At 43.1% G+C, this 18,565-nt stretch overlaps 1 protein-coding gene across 3 annotated transcripts in view; it reads right to left on the bottom strand.

The window, feature by feature from the left end:
• Window positions 1-15,278, bottom strand: part of hipk2 (homeodomain interacting protein kinase 2) — a 102,448-nt gene extending 87,170 nt beyond the window's left edge. For 2 of the 3 annotated variants that reach the window (XM_012862955.3, XM_021316667.2), the window contains exon 1: window positions 14,860-15,278. In XM_012862955.3, the coding sequence (XP_012718409.2) occupies window positions 14,860-14,878 (19 nt within the window). In that variant the 5' untranslated portion in view covers window positions 14,879-15,278. Of the gene's footprint in view, window positions 1-14,211; window positions 14,240-14,859 lie in introns of those variants that run through there. The other variant, XM_036126643.1, reaches the window with a different exon arrangement.
• Between the last annotated feature and the right edge of the window lie 3,287 nt (window positions 15,279-18,565).

Here is an 18,565-nt window from a genome sequence, read left to right as displayed (position 1 = left end):
CATTTAAAAATCATCTTAAGAAAAGAAAACTTAATAAAACTATCAAAATCTAAAAGCTTATATTTCTGTACAATCAAACAGTAACGCCACCTAGTTGGTTTCTGATCCATAATTTTCAATTTTCAATGCTTGTTTGTATGGTGATAAAATAGGTTTAACTGTTGTCTGCTTTAAATTACTAAAATAAATGAACCTATATTCCTTTTTACTTCAATAAATCCTTCAACACATTTCACCGTTTTAACTAAGTCAGAGTGAGAAAGAGAACGCCGTTTGTCTTGCAGCAGCTGTGCAGCGCTGAACTTTGTGGAAACTGTGCAGGAGTCTTGTGCGCGGTGCAGAAAGCATGCCCAACCATAAACCACCTGTTAACTCCAGCTTTTACATCCCCTGCATGCATCAAGCTGTGCTGCTTTGACTACACTGCAAGCGGAGCACCCAACCATGCAGCACCCCCCCCCCCCCCCCCCACACACACACACACACACACACCCATGATAAGCAGCCACACTGCTTATCATTCACACCCAGAGAGAAACACCCTCCTAAGCCACAATTCCTCTTATGCCATTAAGACTCACAACGATGGCCGGACACAATGTGCCGTATCAACACAAGAGAACCACAAATAAGAAACAACAACCTAACACACACACACACATGCACAAAGAATAGAAAGGATACACAGACGAATGCAGTGAGGGACACAACGGCTAATTGACTTTAGCTGAGCTGTATGGTTTTGGTTGTGTGAGGAGCTGAAATATAGCCATTGTGCCGGTTTTTAATATTAATGCTAACGGGGGCGTCTATCGGTGCCCTCGCTAAGTGTCTCAGTCTCAGGTTTTCAAAAATAACGGCACTTCGGTCTATATGGGGTAAAAGGCAATAGTTTGCACAAACAAACGTAGGAGCAGCTGTGTTACCTCCAGGATCTGGAAAGATTGTTGTAATTATTGTGACTATGAATTATGTTCTCTTCCAGAAAATATCTGGCCCTCAAGCGCACTGGGGTTGTGCATCAGAACTGTTTAAAGCACACCAGCAAGTCTGACAGATTAGATTAAAAACAGAAGGTTTCAGAGTGGCCTAGTCAAAGGCTGGACTTAAATATGACTGAGATCCTGCAGCGTGACCTTAAACGTGCAGTTCAGAGTTAAAACTCCTCCGCAGTGAGTCAGTTATCAGCAGCTCTTCAGGAAACAATCTCTTTACTGAACTCAAAGCATCGTTTTAAATACCGCTCTGTGTATCACGCTGACGTTTGTTTTTATGATCTGAGTCGTCAGAATAAAAGAAGAAACGTAGATGAAATCTCAGATAGGACAGAAATGTTTAAACAGGACAATAACTACTGAAACATGGACAATATTTGGAGAAGCGAATGTTGAGTACCAAGCGAGTAACACTGAAGAAAAGATGTCAGGTGAAGCTAACATGAGTGGAGCATCAGATTTTGGGTATCTTCTCAAATTTAGGGATTAAAGCCTGCCGCTCCTTTAATGTTGAACAGAAACGGCTGTAGTAATGCTTGCTTAGCAGGTTTCTCATAATCAAATAAAACACAGCATAGAGAAAACTTGATCTGAGCAGAAATGTGTCTCCATGTGTAGCTTCATGGTTGCTGCAGCTTCTGATGACTTCCACAAGTATTGGAGAAAAAAAAAACACAAATTTATGTTTTATATGTTGTGAAAAGCTGCAAGAACCGAAAGAACACAACCTCCAATCTAGAGATAATCATCCATGCGAGACCCGGCGATGAACCCCAACAGCAGCGGAACCAGACCGGATCAATCATGCACGGCAGCATCGTGGCTTCCTGTATTACCAAAACGCAGCTGCACTCAGACAGCAATCTCCACTCCGGTGTTAAAAATAAACCCTGTTTTTCTGGCAACGTTTCCAAGCCCCTACTTCAGGTTTTAGGTTTGGGTGAGAAGAAGTTGTGACGCTCTAAACCCCGACCTCCCGCTGGGCGAGCAGGACTCCAGCCCCTCGCCAAAAAGCAAGCGGGGCCGATGCGCCCACATGTGTCCCCAGACGGTATGAGCGTGTGATATTTCTGAGGAATGTGTGAATTTGTTGCTCGGGGGCCTTTGAAGGCAGCAGATCAACCCAATCTAGACCTTTTCTTCCACCCAAGCTGCCCCAACATGTTCTCGCGCCTTCATACTGCAGGTGACTCATCAATATGCATGTTTAATAAAGTGCTTTAATCTGACTTCATCTCCTCTCCTGCAGCATCTCTTGCTCCCTCTACGTTCTGCGACAAAAACAGAGACCCGGGAAGATTACCGCCGCGCACAAACGCTCGTCAATATTGCACGGCATATGTGTCCCCGGTCCAGCTGACTGTGTCATAAACATGGCTGATGAGTCCCTCTGGCCACAGAGCTGAAGTGATAAATACGTCTGGCCAAGTCAGCCTCTTCCATCTGAATCAGCATGAAAACCATGGATTTAGCTGATTATATTTAGTGTCTTTGGTCACCAGCAGCAGCACAAACAAGCAGGGGAACGGCTACAGCGACCGTCTGCCCCGCGCACAAACTCCATGTCCGGGTTGTGATAGGGAACCATTTCAGCTGTGTAACGAGAGCTTTGTTTGATAACTATGAGCAAGAAAGAAAGTTTTCTTTGTGAATTACTCAGGCAAAGATTATTCTGCAGGGAGAATTTCCCAATTTAGATCCGTTGCTAAGATCTGAGATGTTTCTAAAGTCTTGGTCTTATGGGAGCTGAGAGGTGTTGAAACAAATCAGACGGAGAAGAGACATGTGGACGGATCCGTAAAAAACAAAAGCATTTAAGCATTTAAAGGGACAGTTCAGACTTTCTGAAGTGAGGTTTCTGTTAAAAGCTAAAAGGCAGCTAGGTTTGCCTTGTAGTAGTTAACCATCTTGGCTTCTGCGTTTAGCATAAATTCAGATTAGCCTGGAGGTAAACGCTAACAGCTGATCCAAGAGTGGACAAAAGCAAAATGGACTTCTACTGTCTTAAAACAGCTCAGATCTCAACTATATCATTAGGATTTATGCCAAAATATTTTACAAACCTATAAACTATCCTCACGCATGCATTGGAAACATATTTACAGCCAAAAGAGTTATCCTTTATGTGGGAAATTAAATACGGGCACCCATAGAACTCCCCTCTAATAGTCTGCATGTGATTACCTTTTATGAAGAGAGGACAAGCTTCAGAAATCTACATTTATTTATCTATTTAGCTGAGGGGGGGGGGGCACTTTTGAACGTGCCATCTCACTGCAAAAAGGGAATTAAAAGTAAGCAAAATCTTCTTGAAATGAGTGTAATTTATCCCTGATTTGAGCAGGTGAATTAGATGATCTGCCCATGGAATAAGATTTTTGCACTTAAAACAGCAACAACTCGTCTCCATCACCTTATTTCAAGTGCAGTATAACCAATGATCTTATTTTAGGGGTAAAAATACTCATTCCATTGGCAGATCATCTTATTTATCTGCTCAAATCAAGGATGAATTACACTCATTTCACGGCAATTTTACTTATTTTTCGTTCTGATTTTGCAGCGCTGAAAGCCGACCGATGCAAACAGCGTTATGTCAGAACTACTTTGGTCTTTGTAAATATTTTTAAATCAACCTTCCCAACAGAAGCATCATAGATCATAGATTTCGGTCAGAAATTTGAGAGGCAGCTTATAAAAAAATATTGAGTCTCGGTTTTACATTTCAAAGCTCCGCCATGGCAACATACCTGATAAGACTCCAGAAATTGTGTGTTTTGGTTTTTGTGTTGCAAAGCCAAGGTCAGTGGTAGCCACCTAATGATCTTCCTCACAGATCATTAGTGACGCACCGCCTCCTGCCTTCATTTTTCATGTCAATAACTACGGGCTTCTTTGTAAATAACCATCCAGCGCAAAGGCAATTTAAGGTTCATAAAACAGCTAAAACAGCGTCAACTCACTGCAAAAAGGAAATTAGTGTATTTTTCTTTGATTTGAGCAGCTAAATAAGACTATTTGCCAATGGGATGAGTATTTTTACCCCTAAAATAAGATAATTAGATATCCTGCACTTGAAATAAGACGGCGGAGATGAATTGTTCTTATTTTAAGTGCGAAAATCTTATTCCATTGGCAAATAGTCTTATTTACCTGCTCAAATCAGAGGAAAAATGCACAAATTTCAAGAAAATTCTACTTGAGTTCCCTTTTTGCAGTGCTGTCAGCTTCAGCCAAATTATCAGCATAAGAGTTACTATTTCTACTGAACTAAACTAACATTTTATTAGAGATTACCTTCATATTATTCAGAACTAAAGATGCTTTACAGTGGATAAGGACAGTGATGCTGCAGGTTTGTTATCTGGCAGGAAGGTTTTAATCATCCATTAAGTTAAACTGATTCAGATGGGGGAAAGTTTTAGGTTTAACGCTTCTGAGAGCAAAACACTAAAGCTGTTCTCTCCTCCTCGCTGAAGCCCAGCGGAGTGAACGCAGCTGACTTTGTCTCCACCATTTTGGAGCTAAAGGTGACATTGTCGGCCTTTTCCTGAGCCAGATTATCTAAAAATGCTGGAGCGGTGCAAACAGGTTTGTGTGCATTAGCAGCTGCTGAGGAGGACTCAGACGTAAGGAGGCGGCAGGTTGAGCTAGAAGAGGCACCAGCGACTCAGCCAACTCCATCACAACCGCCCCCCCCCTCACACTCATCTGAGCTAACCTCCGTTCCCTCCCCCTCCTCAAACCCCCTGACCTCCGACTGTGCCGCTGAGGCTAATGGGCCCCCAGATGAAGGTATTCATCTCTCGACCCCGGCTCCCATGCCTCCCTTCTTCTATTTCTGCCTCGCTCTACTCTACCCAGCTTTGTCGCTCCTCGTCCTGCTGCCGTTCCCCCGCTCCATCTCCATGTGTCTGGCTGAATGCTGGGGGCGCTTCAGAAGAGCTTCCAGGCAGAGATGCCGGCCGGCCGCGCTTTGAAGCGAGGACTGGATGTAAAAGGTGAACGGCCTGTTTTTTCAATTCAATTCAATTCAATTCAATTTTATTTATATAGCGCCAAATCATGAAACATGTCATCTCAAGGCACTTTACAAAGTCAAGTTCAATCATATTATACAGATTGAGTCAGATTATACAGATTGGTCAAAAATGTCCTATATAAGGAAACCAGTTGATTGCTTCAAAGTCCCGACAAGCAGCAGTCACTCCTGGGGAACCGTAGAGCCACAGGGAGAGTCATCTGCATTGTCCATGGCTTTGCTGCAATCCCTCATACTGAGCAAGCATGAAGCGACAGTGGGAATAAAAACCACCCATTAACGGGAAGGAAAAACCTCCGGCAGAACCGGGCTCAGTATGAACGGTCATCTGCCGTTTTTCTTTCTCTTTCTACACCAAAGCAATCATCAGACGTCTAATTCCAAACAGGATCTCTGGTTTGTCTGCTTTGCTATGAATGTTATTGTGTGTTTGTTTTTTTTTTTGTAAATTTTAACCAAAATGTGAAATAAAAAAGCTGTTTTTTAATGTGCACACAGTTAAATACTGTATTTTATGCACATTTTCACTTTTAAGATTCAGTTTTCCTAGATACACATCAAACATCAATAGTAGGGAATCTTTTTTACCATAAAATAAAGTTCAGCTGTCCTAGCAGGATTTTCCTGAGATTAATTCCTTTCTATTTTTTTTAGCTAAGGCCATAGGGAAAGGTCACATAAAAAGAGTATTATATAGAGTTTGGCCCAAATGTATTCAACATTTAGGCATTAAATACTTTTAATTTAACCCACGTGTTTCTTCTGACTAGATGAAGTGATGCAGCCAGAGTCAAGACCTGGATGTGATATGAAATCTGTGGAGGAAGCTAAAGATTAGCGTGAAACTACCATTAGAAATATGCAGTAATGGTTTGAAAGCCGCAAAACCAACAAAGTATTCTCCAACAACTATTGAGAACGGTGGAAGTAATTTTTAAAAACGCCATTTTAGCAAAAAACAGACAAACAGATAACTCAAGATAACTCTTGAACATTGTTATGCTTTGAGTTTGCCTGCGTCAAACATAAACTTCTCGGTAGAAGGGAAATCATTTAAATCTAAATCATCCATCCAGGAATTCATCCATCCATCCATCCATCCATCCATCCATCCATCCATCCATCCATCCATCCACCAATTCATCCATCCATCCATCCATCCATCAATTTATCCATCCATCCATCCATCCATCCATCCATCCATGAATTTATCCATCCATCCATCCATCCATCCACCCACCCACCCATCCATGAATTTATCCATCCATCCATCCATCCATCCATCCATCCATCCATCCATCCACCAATTCATCCATCCATCCATCCACCAATTCATCCATCCATCCATCCACCAATTCATCCATCCATCCATCCACCCATCCATCAATCCATCCATCCATCCATCATCCATCCATCCATGCATGCATCCTTCCATCCATCCACCCATCCACCCATCAATTCATCATACCCGTTTACACATTCTACTTACTAAAATAGAACAGTGCAGAGAAAATAATTTTTTATTCTATTTGAAAATAAAATAAAGGGAAAGTTAGAGTCATTTCTACAAATCATTCACAAGGTTATTTGAGTAAAAACACCCAAAGAGCTATTTTCCTACTAAAAAAAAAAAAAGAAACAGGACAATCTCCTCACAGATGAAGGTTTTTATCTCTAAAGAGATATTAAAATTATCTCTTTAGAGGTGGATAAATATTTCTCAGTTTTGGAGCGCTGTGCTTTCTGTCATGCCAAGAGTCAGAGTGTCATTGTTGGTGGAATGTCCTCATCTCCTCCTGAACAACGTCTTTTCAAATCTCATTACAGCTCAACTTTACGCCTTCAGCAGCAACACGGAGATTATTTTGTCTCTAACTGGTGAATTTAAAACAGATACAGTGAAACTTTCACCGCATTTGAAAGTCAAAACATTTCTATCAGCATGTTCCACCCCCTGCTTTCTGCAGAGAGCAGTAAATTAAGACTGACTACCTGAAACAAAGACTGGAACAACACATCAGTATAAAGGTCGTATTGGCTGGTATTAGCATTGGTCTAATGAGTAAAACTAAGCCAGTTTTACTCATTACACTTTGCTTAAGTGTTTCGGGAGACCGGGGGTCGGCCATGTTGTATTTGTTGGGTTATGTGACCGTGATCGTGAGAACCAGTGTCAGCAGCGGTTTGTTTACAGGGTAGAAAGGCTAGTGAAATATATATAATACCAGTAAATATCAGTTAACAGGTATAACAGCAATACTATCAAGTATTAAAATCGACCCACGTTTTTTAAATTGGTGAACCCCTAAAATTAGCGATGAATAAGAAAATAATGATTAATCAACAAGCAAAAAACTATTGAAGAGTGATTCTACATTAAGTGAGGAGGAAGAATAGCCCCTTTTCCATTGCCGCTCCAAAGCCTTTAAATCCTGAGGCTTTTAATGGAAAAGGAGCTAATGGGACAAAAAAAGCCAAGCAGAGGAAAAAGGCTAAAGCTGCTCAATTCCATGCCTGTTGACTCTTTTGCCTGCACAGGTTCTCGTCTTTCGCTGCCTCCTTTCTGTTCTGCGCCGTTTTGCCTCCTGGGTCTGCACAGAACCGGGCTTCAGCTCTCGTCTGAGCTTTGAAGTCCTTTTGGTTATCAAGCAGGCGTAGCGCTACACCTGCAGCCATCTGTGAAGGGGCCTCCAACAGCCGCCCATCGCTCCACTTCTCTTCCATGACTGGGAAGTGGCTGGAAGAAGTGGGAGCGACGTGACCGGCGGTGCCGCTTATTCTGACCGCACAAAGTAAAGTTCATAGAAATGTTTTACGCCAAAGAACAAAGATTTAAGGTTAGAACCACCCCAGCCGTGGTCTCTTTTTAACATCTGTCTGCAAACACCTCCCTATCCTCAGCGTCTCATTCCATCAGAAGAGGAGAAGAAAACGCAGAGGTTATGAAAGGCTTGCTTATAAACTGAAAACTATCTTTCACTTCACGTACTACGAAGAGGTGGTTAGAAGCTGGTTTGAAGTGATTGGTAGTTATCTTTAACTTTCATAAACAGTTTTGAACTTTTTTGTCTATTTACCAAATTAAGCTTCAGTGTTTTTTCACTGGAAGCAAAAACAAATTAATCTGTGATTCTTTTGACTAATCTTAAAAGTGTGGCAGGCACATGTTTGCATTTTGCTCACCGATACCCCTAAAATAAAATCCAATGCAACCGACTGACTTCGACTACGTCATTATTTATTCTTAACTGAAAAAAAAATGACAAAGGAAAAAGAAGAACCCCCGGGGATGTAAATTAGTGAAGGTTATAAATGCTGCAGTGCTCAGCACTAGTTTATACTGAAGCATTGTCACAATACAAAAAAAGAAAAAAGAAACAGTGATGTTCATCAATGCTGAGATCTCAATCCACTGTCCTTTAGGGCTGGTTTTGTGCAAGTTCCAGAAGAGTCTTTGTTCCAGCACGCCCAAATGCAATAAATTAGATATTTAGCAGGACTCTTTCCAACCAGATAACATGCTGAGGAGATAATTCATGCATTTGATGTAGGTCTACTAGACTAAGAATGCAAAGGTTGCAGGACACCAACCTACGAGGACTTAAGGGGAGTTTTCCTCCCCACTGTCACTCCATGCATGCTCGGTATGAGGGATTGATGCACAGCTAACGACACAAAGCCTGCGACTGTCCGCCGTGGCTCCATCTAGGAGGAGTGAACGCTGCAGGTCAGAGACTGGATGCAACCTGCTGGGTTTCCTTAGATAGAAACTTTTTAACCAAACTGTCTGGATGGTTCATTAGAATTGACCTAATAAAGAGCCTTGAGATGACATTTGCTGTGAATTGGCGCTATATGAATAAATCGACTCTTCAGACTGCCTTGGAAGACTTGCAGATACTCGGACATATAACTGACTGCGGGTGATGAATAGAAATGCCTGCCACACTTTTGAGATTTCCCTAAAACAAACCTGAAAAACAGCAATCGTTTCCCTTCGTCTTCATCGTGTTTTTAACAACTTTACGTTGATCTATCAGACAAAAAAAAATAAAAACACATCTGAAAGACTAAATGAGCCGGTGATAAACAACTGCTGTGGGAGCTCTGTTCCAGAGACGGCAACGTCAAACGGATTGGTGTGAGGGGACATCAGCACAAACAACAGGATTACGAGCTGAGACAATATGCACTAGAAGCAGGCGGGTGGTTCAGGCCAGGCGGGGGTGCAGGGACGAGACGAGGCGATACGGCCATCCAGGAGAAGGTTCTGAAGGTTTATGGGCGGGGGGTCTTGATTAGGGAGAACAATAAAGCTACAGTAGCCAGAGCTCATCTTAAAGCTGCACACACACACACACACACATGGGGGCTTCCAATCTGGCCATCGGGCTGTTGCTGAAGTGTCACATGGGCTCCATGTGTGCCGGCCAATGGCCTCTCGGCTTATCAACAAACAGAGCGGGATGGGAGACAAGATAAGGACAGATATGGGGGTGGGGTGGAGAAACGCGGGGCGGGAACCGGGGTCATTGGCAGATGATGAGAGATTGCAAAGTGAGAAGGCAGTATACAGAGCGCCGGGGCAAAATGCAGCTCACTCTCCATCTTAGCACTGCAATATTATTCGCATACATGAAAAATGATCCTCAGCGTATGAAGTGGCCTATATGCAGGAGGAGCCCCTGTGTAATTACTGCCTAACAGGAGCAGGTTAACAAAGGACCTTATTCAGTCTGCGCAGTAAAATGTGAACCTTTGTCTGAACCGTCGCGTTCATTTCAGATCAAAGCAAAGGATCTGTCATAAGGTACAGAGACGCTCATGCCAAACAATAAGCGCTATCTGCATTAGAGGCAGGAAGGGTCTAACATCTCAGTGTGATTAAATAAGCATCTCTGTTGGGTAATATGCCCATTTACAGCTTTAAAACAAAGCCTTTTGTTATAATAAAGCTTTCATTTCAAACCACTAACATTTAGTTTCAGCATCACTGAGTTTGGAAAGCACACATTTGACTTTGCAACATTAAGGGAATTAGAGATGCTGGTTTCCTCCGGAACAGAACCTGGATTTGCTGCGATGCCGGTCACCAAGTTCTGAACAAGCGGCACAGCAATGTTTCATCTCACAGCTGACGGAGGTCGATGTAACGTCTTGGTCAATCTCTCACCTGGACCCCCACACCTGAGCTTACTGAAATAGCTGGAAGGTTTCTGCTCATACATGCTGGACGAGCCTTTGGTAAGCTGTCATTTCAGATCTGTCTCACCCACTCAGCGCTACCCCACCACTAACCCCCCATCTGCTTCCAAAATGCTCAAATCACACCTGTGAGCTATTTCAGCGCACAGGCAGGGCCGATATACGCAAGCCGCCCCCCTTGTTGTGATGATTTAACTGTAACTAACCACATTTCCTTGGTTCAGTTTCACTAACAACACAGAGGGCTGATCAGTGTCTGAAAGATAGCGAGGTCTGACAGAAGCAGGAAGCGACACATCCTTCCCCGACCTAAAGAAATTCAACAACAGAGGAGAAACAAAGTAACTCACAACTAATTTCCGAGGCTTTGGGACTTCAGAGAACCACAGTCACAACTTTTATCCACAGATGGAGAAAACATGGAACAGTGGTAAACCTTTTCCAGGAGCGGCCGTCTGACCAAAATTACTCCAGGAGCTCATCATCAACTCATCCAGGAGGTTGCAAAAGAACCCAGAGCAACATTTACATCAAACTCACTTCCCTCTGTTAAGGTCAATTCAAAATGTTAAGGTTCATGATTCAACTATAAGAAACGGGAGAGTTACAAAGCAGAAAAACACACGCAAAGGTCCGTCTCACATTTGCCAAAACCATCTTCATGTTCCTTAAAACCTGGAACAATGTTCTTTCAGACTAACGAGACAAAAGTGGAACTCCTTGAAAAGTTGCTGGAATAAAACTAACCCATCATTTCAGAACATCTTCAGTCAGACATGGTGGTGGCGGTGTGATGGTCTGGGGCTGTTTTGCTCTTTCAAGACCTTCATACCTTGCTGTAACTCTACGAACCAAGAATTTTGCTCCCTGGTGGAAAATTCTGCCGCAGGGCGAAGGTTCAAATCAAATCATCAAGTCCACTTCTGCATGATTTAAAAAAAAAAACTAAATAAAATGAAGAGTTGTAAATGGCCTAGTCCAAGTAAGGGCTTTAAACAGGCTTGAGGTTCCTCCACAGAGATGTAACTCATCGGCAGCTGTTAGATACCTTTTCACAAAGCATCGGTTTGATGTGTACAGCGCTTTGGGTGGTCAGCATGACTGGAAAAGCGCTATATAAGTTCAGTCCATTTACCATTTACCATTTGATGCAGATAAATGAAATTAACTCTTGAAAAGTACGTTTGGGGTTTTCTTATCTTTGTTTTGTGCAGAAGAAATTTCCCATCACTCTCCATTTAACACAAAACAATTCTGCCTCCGTTCTTCTGTTAAAGGCATCAACAGAACACCAGCTTCTGTTCATTTCCAGCCTTGGAAACGGGAAAACGCCGTTAGCACCTACAAGGTTTCGCAGCAGCGGCGGTTCTTTCCTGCCTGCCGTATCTATCACCCTGTATCATATTAACCGTTGAGCTATTCTCCCCCATATCGGGGTGTTTCCTTACTGTGGACACTGAAGAGCTGAACACACCACCCTGCTTGTCGGGCTCAGGAAGAGAGACCCTCCAATGGCTTCCCTGCCTCTGCCTCAGGGTGTGGCCTCGCCATGGCCCCAAAAGGCCCCCAGGGTTTTTTCCTGCAATTCTAATCAAAGCTAAAAAGGCTGCAACCTTGGAGCCTGGGCCTGGGTCACAGTCAGCGAGGAGGAAGATATCAATCACCCTGCTCAAAACAAGCATGACGGAAGGAGGGTGGGAGAGAGTGCGGAGCCCTTTCTGGGAAAACTTCTCTCTGTTTTTCACCTAAACGAGAGCAGGGCGCGCTCTCTATTCTTGGACACCACGTGGTCATCCAAAGTTGCGTCGACACATAGTGGCTGTGCGGAGGGATAAATCATTTATCTGCCGGTGATGCTGCGTGGTTTTTCTCCAGGTGGGAATGAGTGAAGCCTCTCTGGAACAGTCCATGCAGGAGGCAGCGAGAGGCAGATCTGCGAATGCTGCCTTTATGCCTGGTGCCCAGTCCTGCAGCTGTCTAATCCTCCTGCAGACGGTGCTTGTATAGGGACTCACAGACAGATAGAGACATATGCCCATGCATGCATGAGCACACAACAACACTCATATCTAGCCAGGCAGGCGGGCAGGGTGGGGGGGTGGGGGGGGGGGCACAGGGGTATGGCTGTGTCTGAATATTAGTTTTTCCACAGCTGGGGGCGGCTGGACCTGGTCCATTCATCAGACATCCATCAAGGTGTCAGTTCGGGTTATGAAACCAGGATCCCAGGGTGATCACATCTCTACCCTTCCTGCCAGCAGGTCTGCCTGATGGCCTTCTGTCTGAGCCAGAGGAGTTAGGGGGGGGGGGGGGGGGGGGGGGTGTTAAAGGCAAAGACGTCGCTGAAAAATACAGCCGGTTTCAAACTTTTCCTTGAAAGTACGTCTGATTTAATGCTGGCCTTGCAGAAGGTTTCACGGGCCTTGGCCTTTTCCAGGCAGTTAAATAAGTTTGGCACGAGGAGAGCAATGTTTACAGCAGCAGTCATGACATGCAGGCTAACTTTTGAGGAGCTGCAGGGATTTACAGCTCAGGTGGAAGGATCTGTTGACCGGACAGCAATTAGTTGTGCACTTTCTAGAAAGGTGATAAGAGGACGGCCATTGCTGAATGAAAGCCAGAAGAAATCGTGTTTGCGGTTTGTCAGAAGCCACGTAGGAGACAGCCGACCTGCAGAGCATGGTGATCCGGTCACATGAGGCCAAAATTTAAACTTCTTGGCTTACATGCAAACCACTATCTGAATAACACTGAAGATTACCCCCAAGAATATCCTGACGGTGGCAGCATCATGCTGTGGGGAAGCTTCTCTTCAGCGTCGGCACGGGTTCAACGCTAATCCGTTTCTCATTTCTGTTTGTGACAAACTAGGAACCTTTAGTATCTTTTTCCTTCCCCTTTTTCATATTTCAATTTTGCACAACTACAGGTTGATGTTTCACAAAAAAATAGCAAGTAAAACAAAAACAATTATGTAAAAAAAACGGTAAAGTGCATGAAGACATTTGGAAGCCACCATCGCTGTTTCTCAACCGTCTTTAAACAATCAAACGGAGCAGTCAATCATATAGTTTTACACCCCCCCCCTGCAGCCAAGGGTAATTGCCATAATAGCCGATCCTATTCTACACGCCCCCCCACCCCCCCAGCCTATTTTCCACCGGAGACTTTGGTCATTTCCATGACTGCTCTCCATAACAGCCCTCTCTAATGCCGAGGAGGACAGGCAAGGTAATTAATTCCCCCTGCTGCCTCTTTCTCTTCCCTTCTCCTCCTCTCCGCGGTGAAGGCAGATATCGGGGATTGTAATTTACACTAATTACCTTTTTGCATAGGAGTCTCTTTTCAACTTTCCTTTTCATGCTGAAGCACCAGCCGAGCTTTGCCTCTAAGCTTCAACACCCCTAATGAAAAATCACTACAAAATGACTACAGGGACATAACACCGCTGAAGAGTTTGGGCTTAAGGACCCCCTGTTATATATTTCTATACCACGCATATACCTGTAAGGTTCCCCTTTTGCTTCTGATTTTTTATTCTGTTGGGACATTTTAGTATGTATTAAAGAGTTCCTCTCTTCCCTAATGGTGTTCATGAAAAGGGAAGGCAGGGCTTCCCTTTAACACCAGCAGAGGGACTATAGAGTAAACACAAATTAAACATGAGGCTGCTCCAAAATAAATATGGGAAACATCAAGCCTCATCATTTGCATCTGCTTCTCTTCTCTTCTCTTTGCGTTTAACTCGGTTTCCTGATGTAGAAGAAATGTTCATAAATGTCCAGTTTGGCGAGGGGAGCATCGGTACAAGACTTCTTAATAGAAAGCGTAAACTAAATCAAACAGTATAAAGCTTGGTGTGATTACGTCCTGCCTTATAATGCAGTTTAAGATTTTAAAAAAACCTCTGCAGTTGGACCCATTCACGCACGGATTAATCTGCACTGCATTGTTTTAATTATCACTCACTTTGCAGATACATTATGCATAACAGACGCTGCGTAAACGTGTGAATGTTCCCATAAGCATTAAAAAAAGAAGAAATCTCCCAGCGGCTTCATCTAATTCAGGGAAACATGCGGACTCCTCCGACGCGTTAGTTCCAGCCACAGAGCTGCAGCGACACATCCACACCTTCCGTTTAAGATTTACTTCAAACAGACAGACACGCATGAATCCGTGCCAGGCTGCGCCAAAACAAAAGCGTGAAAAGTCCTGCAGATTCTGCGTTTAGTTGCGATCCAATTTGATGCCGGAGCAGCGCCGAGCCCAGCCGCCGGCGGCCGGCCGGGACCGATCGGTCTGTGCCCCCCCCCCTTCAAAGCGGGGACCTAATTCCCAGCAGGAAGCAACATGAGGACCGAGCATCGCTCCGATCGCAGTTTGTTGGGTTTTTATTTTTGCGCGTTCTGGACGGACGCAGCGGTCTGACCGAGCAGCCGCTGTCAGCGCTGAACTGTCGGGCTATTTCTGTTAGGTTAGGCAAATATGACACCATATCTGGGCTAAATGTTGCGATGCTTTAACGGAATAAGATCTTTTTTTCAATTGTGGTGATCTGCTGCTCCGGCCGCACAGAATAAAAACAGCCCGTTTCCACGGGGAGGAAGCCCTTACCTTCGTATACAGGGGCCATCGGTGCAAGGATTCCTGTTATGCATGGCAAAGAATAAAGCGAGCTTTTCGGTCAAAACTCAATAAAAATCTGCCATCTTGAAAAGCTGATGAGGGGGTCGCCGCGGTCTCCTGCATTACTGGCCCGGTTCATTAGTGGAGAAAATGCTCATAATTCATATCCAAGCCGTGTTGGTTTTTTTATATATATATATGAGGAAAAAAATCCTGGGGTCCGAAGCGAGGAAGGCGGAGGAGGAGCGGCCGGGCTGCGCGTCTGGAGATCCTCACCTGCGGGCGGCGTTACCTGCGGTGGCCCGAACGATGAGCCGCGGTGACAGGTTTACTTCAGCTATTGTGCGACATGTCTGTGGAGTGAGGAGTCTCTGCAAAAGTTGCAGCAGTGATCGGAGCGCAGCGAGTTTGCTGTGCAGGGAAAGAGTCAAGCGACGAGCGAGTCGATGCAGGCGGAGGGGAGGCGCTGCATCACAGCTCCAAATGGGATATTAGGTTAAAAAAAAATAGATCAGTAAATAAGAAATATAATCATCAGCTTTAAATTGAAAATGCCAAAATAAAATATAAATAAAGGAAATGGAAGAGATGTTGTCTTTTACTACGGAGGCAGTTCAAGGTCTATATTTAATAATAATAAAAAAAAACGCCTTTTCATTCAGTTCAGTTAAGTCTGTTTATAAAGCACCACCTCATGATAAATGTTATATCAAGGCATTTCTATACATTTCTGAAGAAATAAAAAATAAAAATCAATTCTGTACAGTAGAACGGTTCAAAATTCAATTAGCTTCAGTTCAGTTTCATCCTAGTACATTGAATTTCAGATTCTAATCGTAATCATACTAAGAGATGAAGCTATGAGGATAATGTCAAGGGCTTGAATTTGCAGCACCACCTGCATCAAGTAGCAGACAGTGCAATAATCCCTGTTGCTGGGTGATAGAAGACAGATTATTCTATGGAGTCACTGACTTTGCAGCAATCCCTCCTTCCCAGCTAGCATGAGGAGATAGTGGATATATGATTTTATTGAGTCGTTGAGTTTACAGCAAAATATCCTGCTGAGCAAACATGTGGTGACAGCTGATGGCTGATTCAAGTAGTTGACTTTACCATGATCTCTCCTCCTGCGTGACCATAAGTTGATAGAGAATGGGTGATTGCATTGAGTGGTTGACTTTGCAGCAACTCCCTCCTCCTGAGCAAGCAGGTAGTGGCAGTAGCAAAGAACAGCGCCAGCATTCTGAGGTTATCAACTTGAGAGGCGTATTGAGAGGATGGAGAAAGGACAAAACAGACAAACAGATGCAGGGAGTACTTGATGCTGGACTGAAACCTGCATAGATTTAATGGCAGCAACAGCAATAGTGGCTTTGTCCATAGGAAAGGGACATGACCAAACACAGAAAAACTAGGACAGACAAAAAGAACTATCCTATATATCCATGATATTTGTCATAAAGGAAAGTTTTATGCCTTTAGAGTAGACAAACTTCACGACTGAACCTGGGAGCGGGTTCCACGGAGAACCCTGAGGACTAAAAGAACCTGGTCCTACTCCAGGAACCCCCAATACACCTGCAGCATGAGATACATTGCTGCAGGTGTATCTGAATAACACAGGCTGTAAAAGTATTATTTTAAATTCTGTTCTCGATTTACCATGGAGCCAATAAAGAGAAGTGAAAACATATCTGCTTTTATTTGTTTTGGTTCTCAACAAAACATAAGGATAATGAATGAAAAAATGAATTAAAAAGTGAAACAACAAAAAAAAATCAGACAACAAAAAGAAGCAAAGAACAAAAACTGAAACCCACCTGTTATCTGAGAATAATTAAAACGTCTATTTTTAGTTGTGTTCAGTTACTTGGGGGGCCTTTGTTTATTAATGTTAAATATTACGACATGATTTAAGAAGGCTGTGATATGATTTAAAACTACGCAGCCGTAAGGATTGTTAAAGGTTACCATATTGGTATTAATTAAATGTTCTGGATGCATTAAATTCGCTTTGTATGAACCTAGTCTGGACACCACCGTGCACAGCGCCTCCGCGTTGGATGACTCTGCGTGTGATTGGTCGCGCCTGCGCAGAGGCTGGAGCGCTCCTACTGTATGACGACACGAGATTTGCACAGAATGGACTGGAATCGGATTACATCGGCTCACACAAATGTGAGTAATCTGTCATTTACCAGCCATCCTGCACTCGCAGCGATATGCGCTCTAAATTAAACACGTCAGTCCAGCCACAAGACGGTGGTGCTCCGGGTTCATCATAAACAAGGCGACACATTTAAACATGCAATGCACTCCATGTCTCCATATAATGGGACTAACCAATAAAGGAATAACATATCTTGTTGCATGCCAAAAAAAACAAAACAGGAGTTATTCAATTATATATTAGATTTTATGCAGGACGCTGCAAAACATATAAGGTGTCCTCATACTTTTTATTTTTAACCTTTTTGGGGGCATATAGGGCACCACATCTGAATATAAATAAAGTATTTTAAATGCACACATTTACTCTGGTCTGGTTTTGTTATTACGTTGCACCAAACATAGATAACAAGACTCCATGTCAAAATTTACAGAAAGCAACAAAACGTATGAAAAACAAGCAGATACCTGCTTTTCTGTTGGATTTAAAGTCATAATCTGTCTTCAATTTATATCCAGCACATCTTTTTCTATAACAAGTTTATCATTTAAAGTTAAAATCAATGTTGCGGCTTTAGATTTCTATGCATTTTTTATGGAGCGACCTCAATTATAACCTGATTGTCTGCATGAACTGTAGTGTGCATAATTTTTTGGTCTTTTTATGAATTGCTGCAGAACATTTCAGAACCTCCACACAAAACAGAATCCAGTTGACGTTTACCGGACATGGTGAATGCATCTTTCAGCTTCTGTGTGAGAGATTTGCTAAACATCTGATTGGCAATTTTCACTGGGGCTCCATAGAAATATCCTGGGTGCCAGTAAAATGGGTCACACATCGCATGGAGCCGACGTCTTCACATAAATGGTGATGATGCAACTGTGTGACAGGCGTAAACAGACCTACTTGGTGTCCAGTCTGTATTTGCTGAGAGCTAAAAACATCCCTAAAGGCTGCTCTCCCATCAGCAATGCGTTCTCTATTCATGCTACTTTGACAAAAAAAAAAAAACCCTAAGGGTCCTGAAAGAACCCATTGCTGGGAGGTAAATTCCTCAACCCTGGGAGGACGGCGATGTAAAGATATTTGTTGATACATAAACAGCGGGTAAAATATGAGCTGAAAACAATAGTTCCTTAGTTTAAATATTTCTAATATGTAAAAATCACAGCAGATGTTGGCAACAGCCCAAGTAGTTTGGATTTACAAAGAAATACTTTTTTTTTTTTTTTAAAAAAGCCATAAATGTAGTTATGGGTATAAAATAGTGGAACAAGACAGGGAATTATTACTGAAAATATGACGAAAAGTCAGGATGGCAGCAACTACCTGGTTGATTTCTTTATTTACTTACATAGAGATTGGTGAAGACACGATTGCAATAGTCTTTCCTATTGAAAATGAAAGTATGCAGCATATTTTCTGTGTCCTGTGTTGACAGGAAACTATTGTTCTGGCAACCTTTTTAGGGGCTTTGTGATTTAGGTTGATGTGAAAATCCTTAATGAAAGTCATGAA

The sequence above is a fragment of the Fundulus heteroclitus genome, chromosome 2 (genome assembly GCF_011125445.2).
Source record: "Fundulus heteroclitus isolate FHET01 chromosome 2, MU-UCD_Fhet_4.1, whole genome shotgun sequence".
Lineage (NCBI taxonomy): Eukaryota > Metazoa > Chordata > Actinopteri > Cyprinodontiformes > Fundulidae > Fundulus > Fundulus heteroclitus.
The sequence above is the reverse complement of the archived record's forward strand: the minus strand, read 5'-3'. Positions and strand labels throughout refer to the sequence as shown.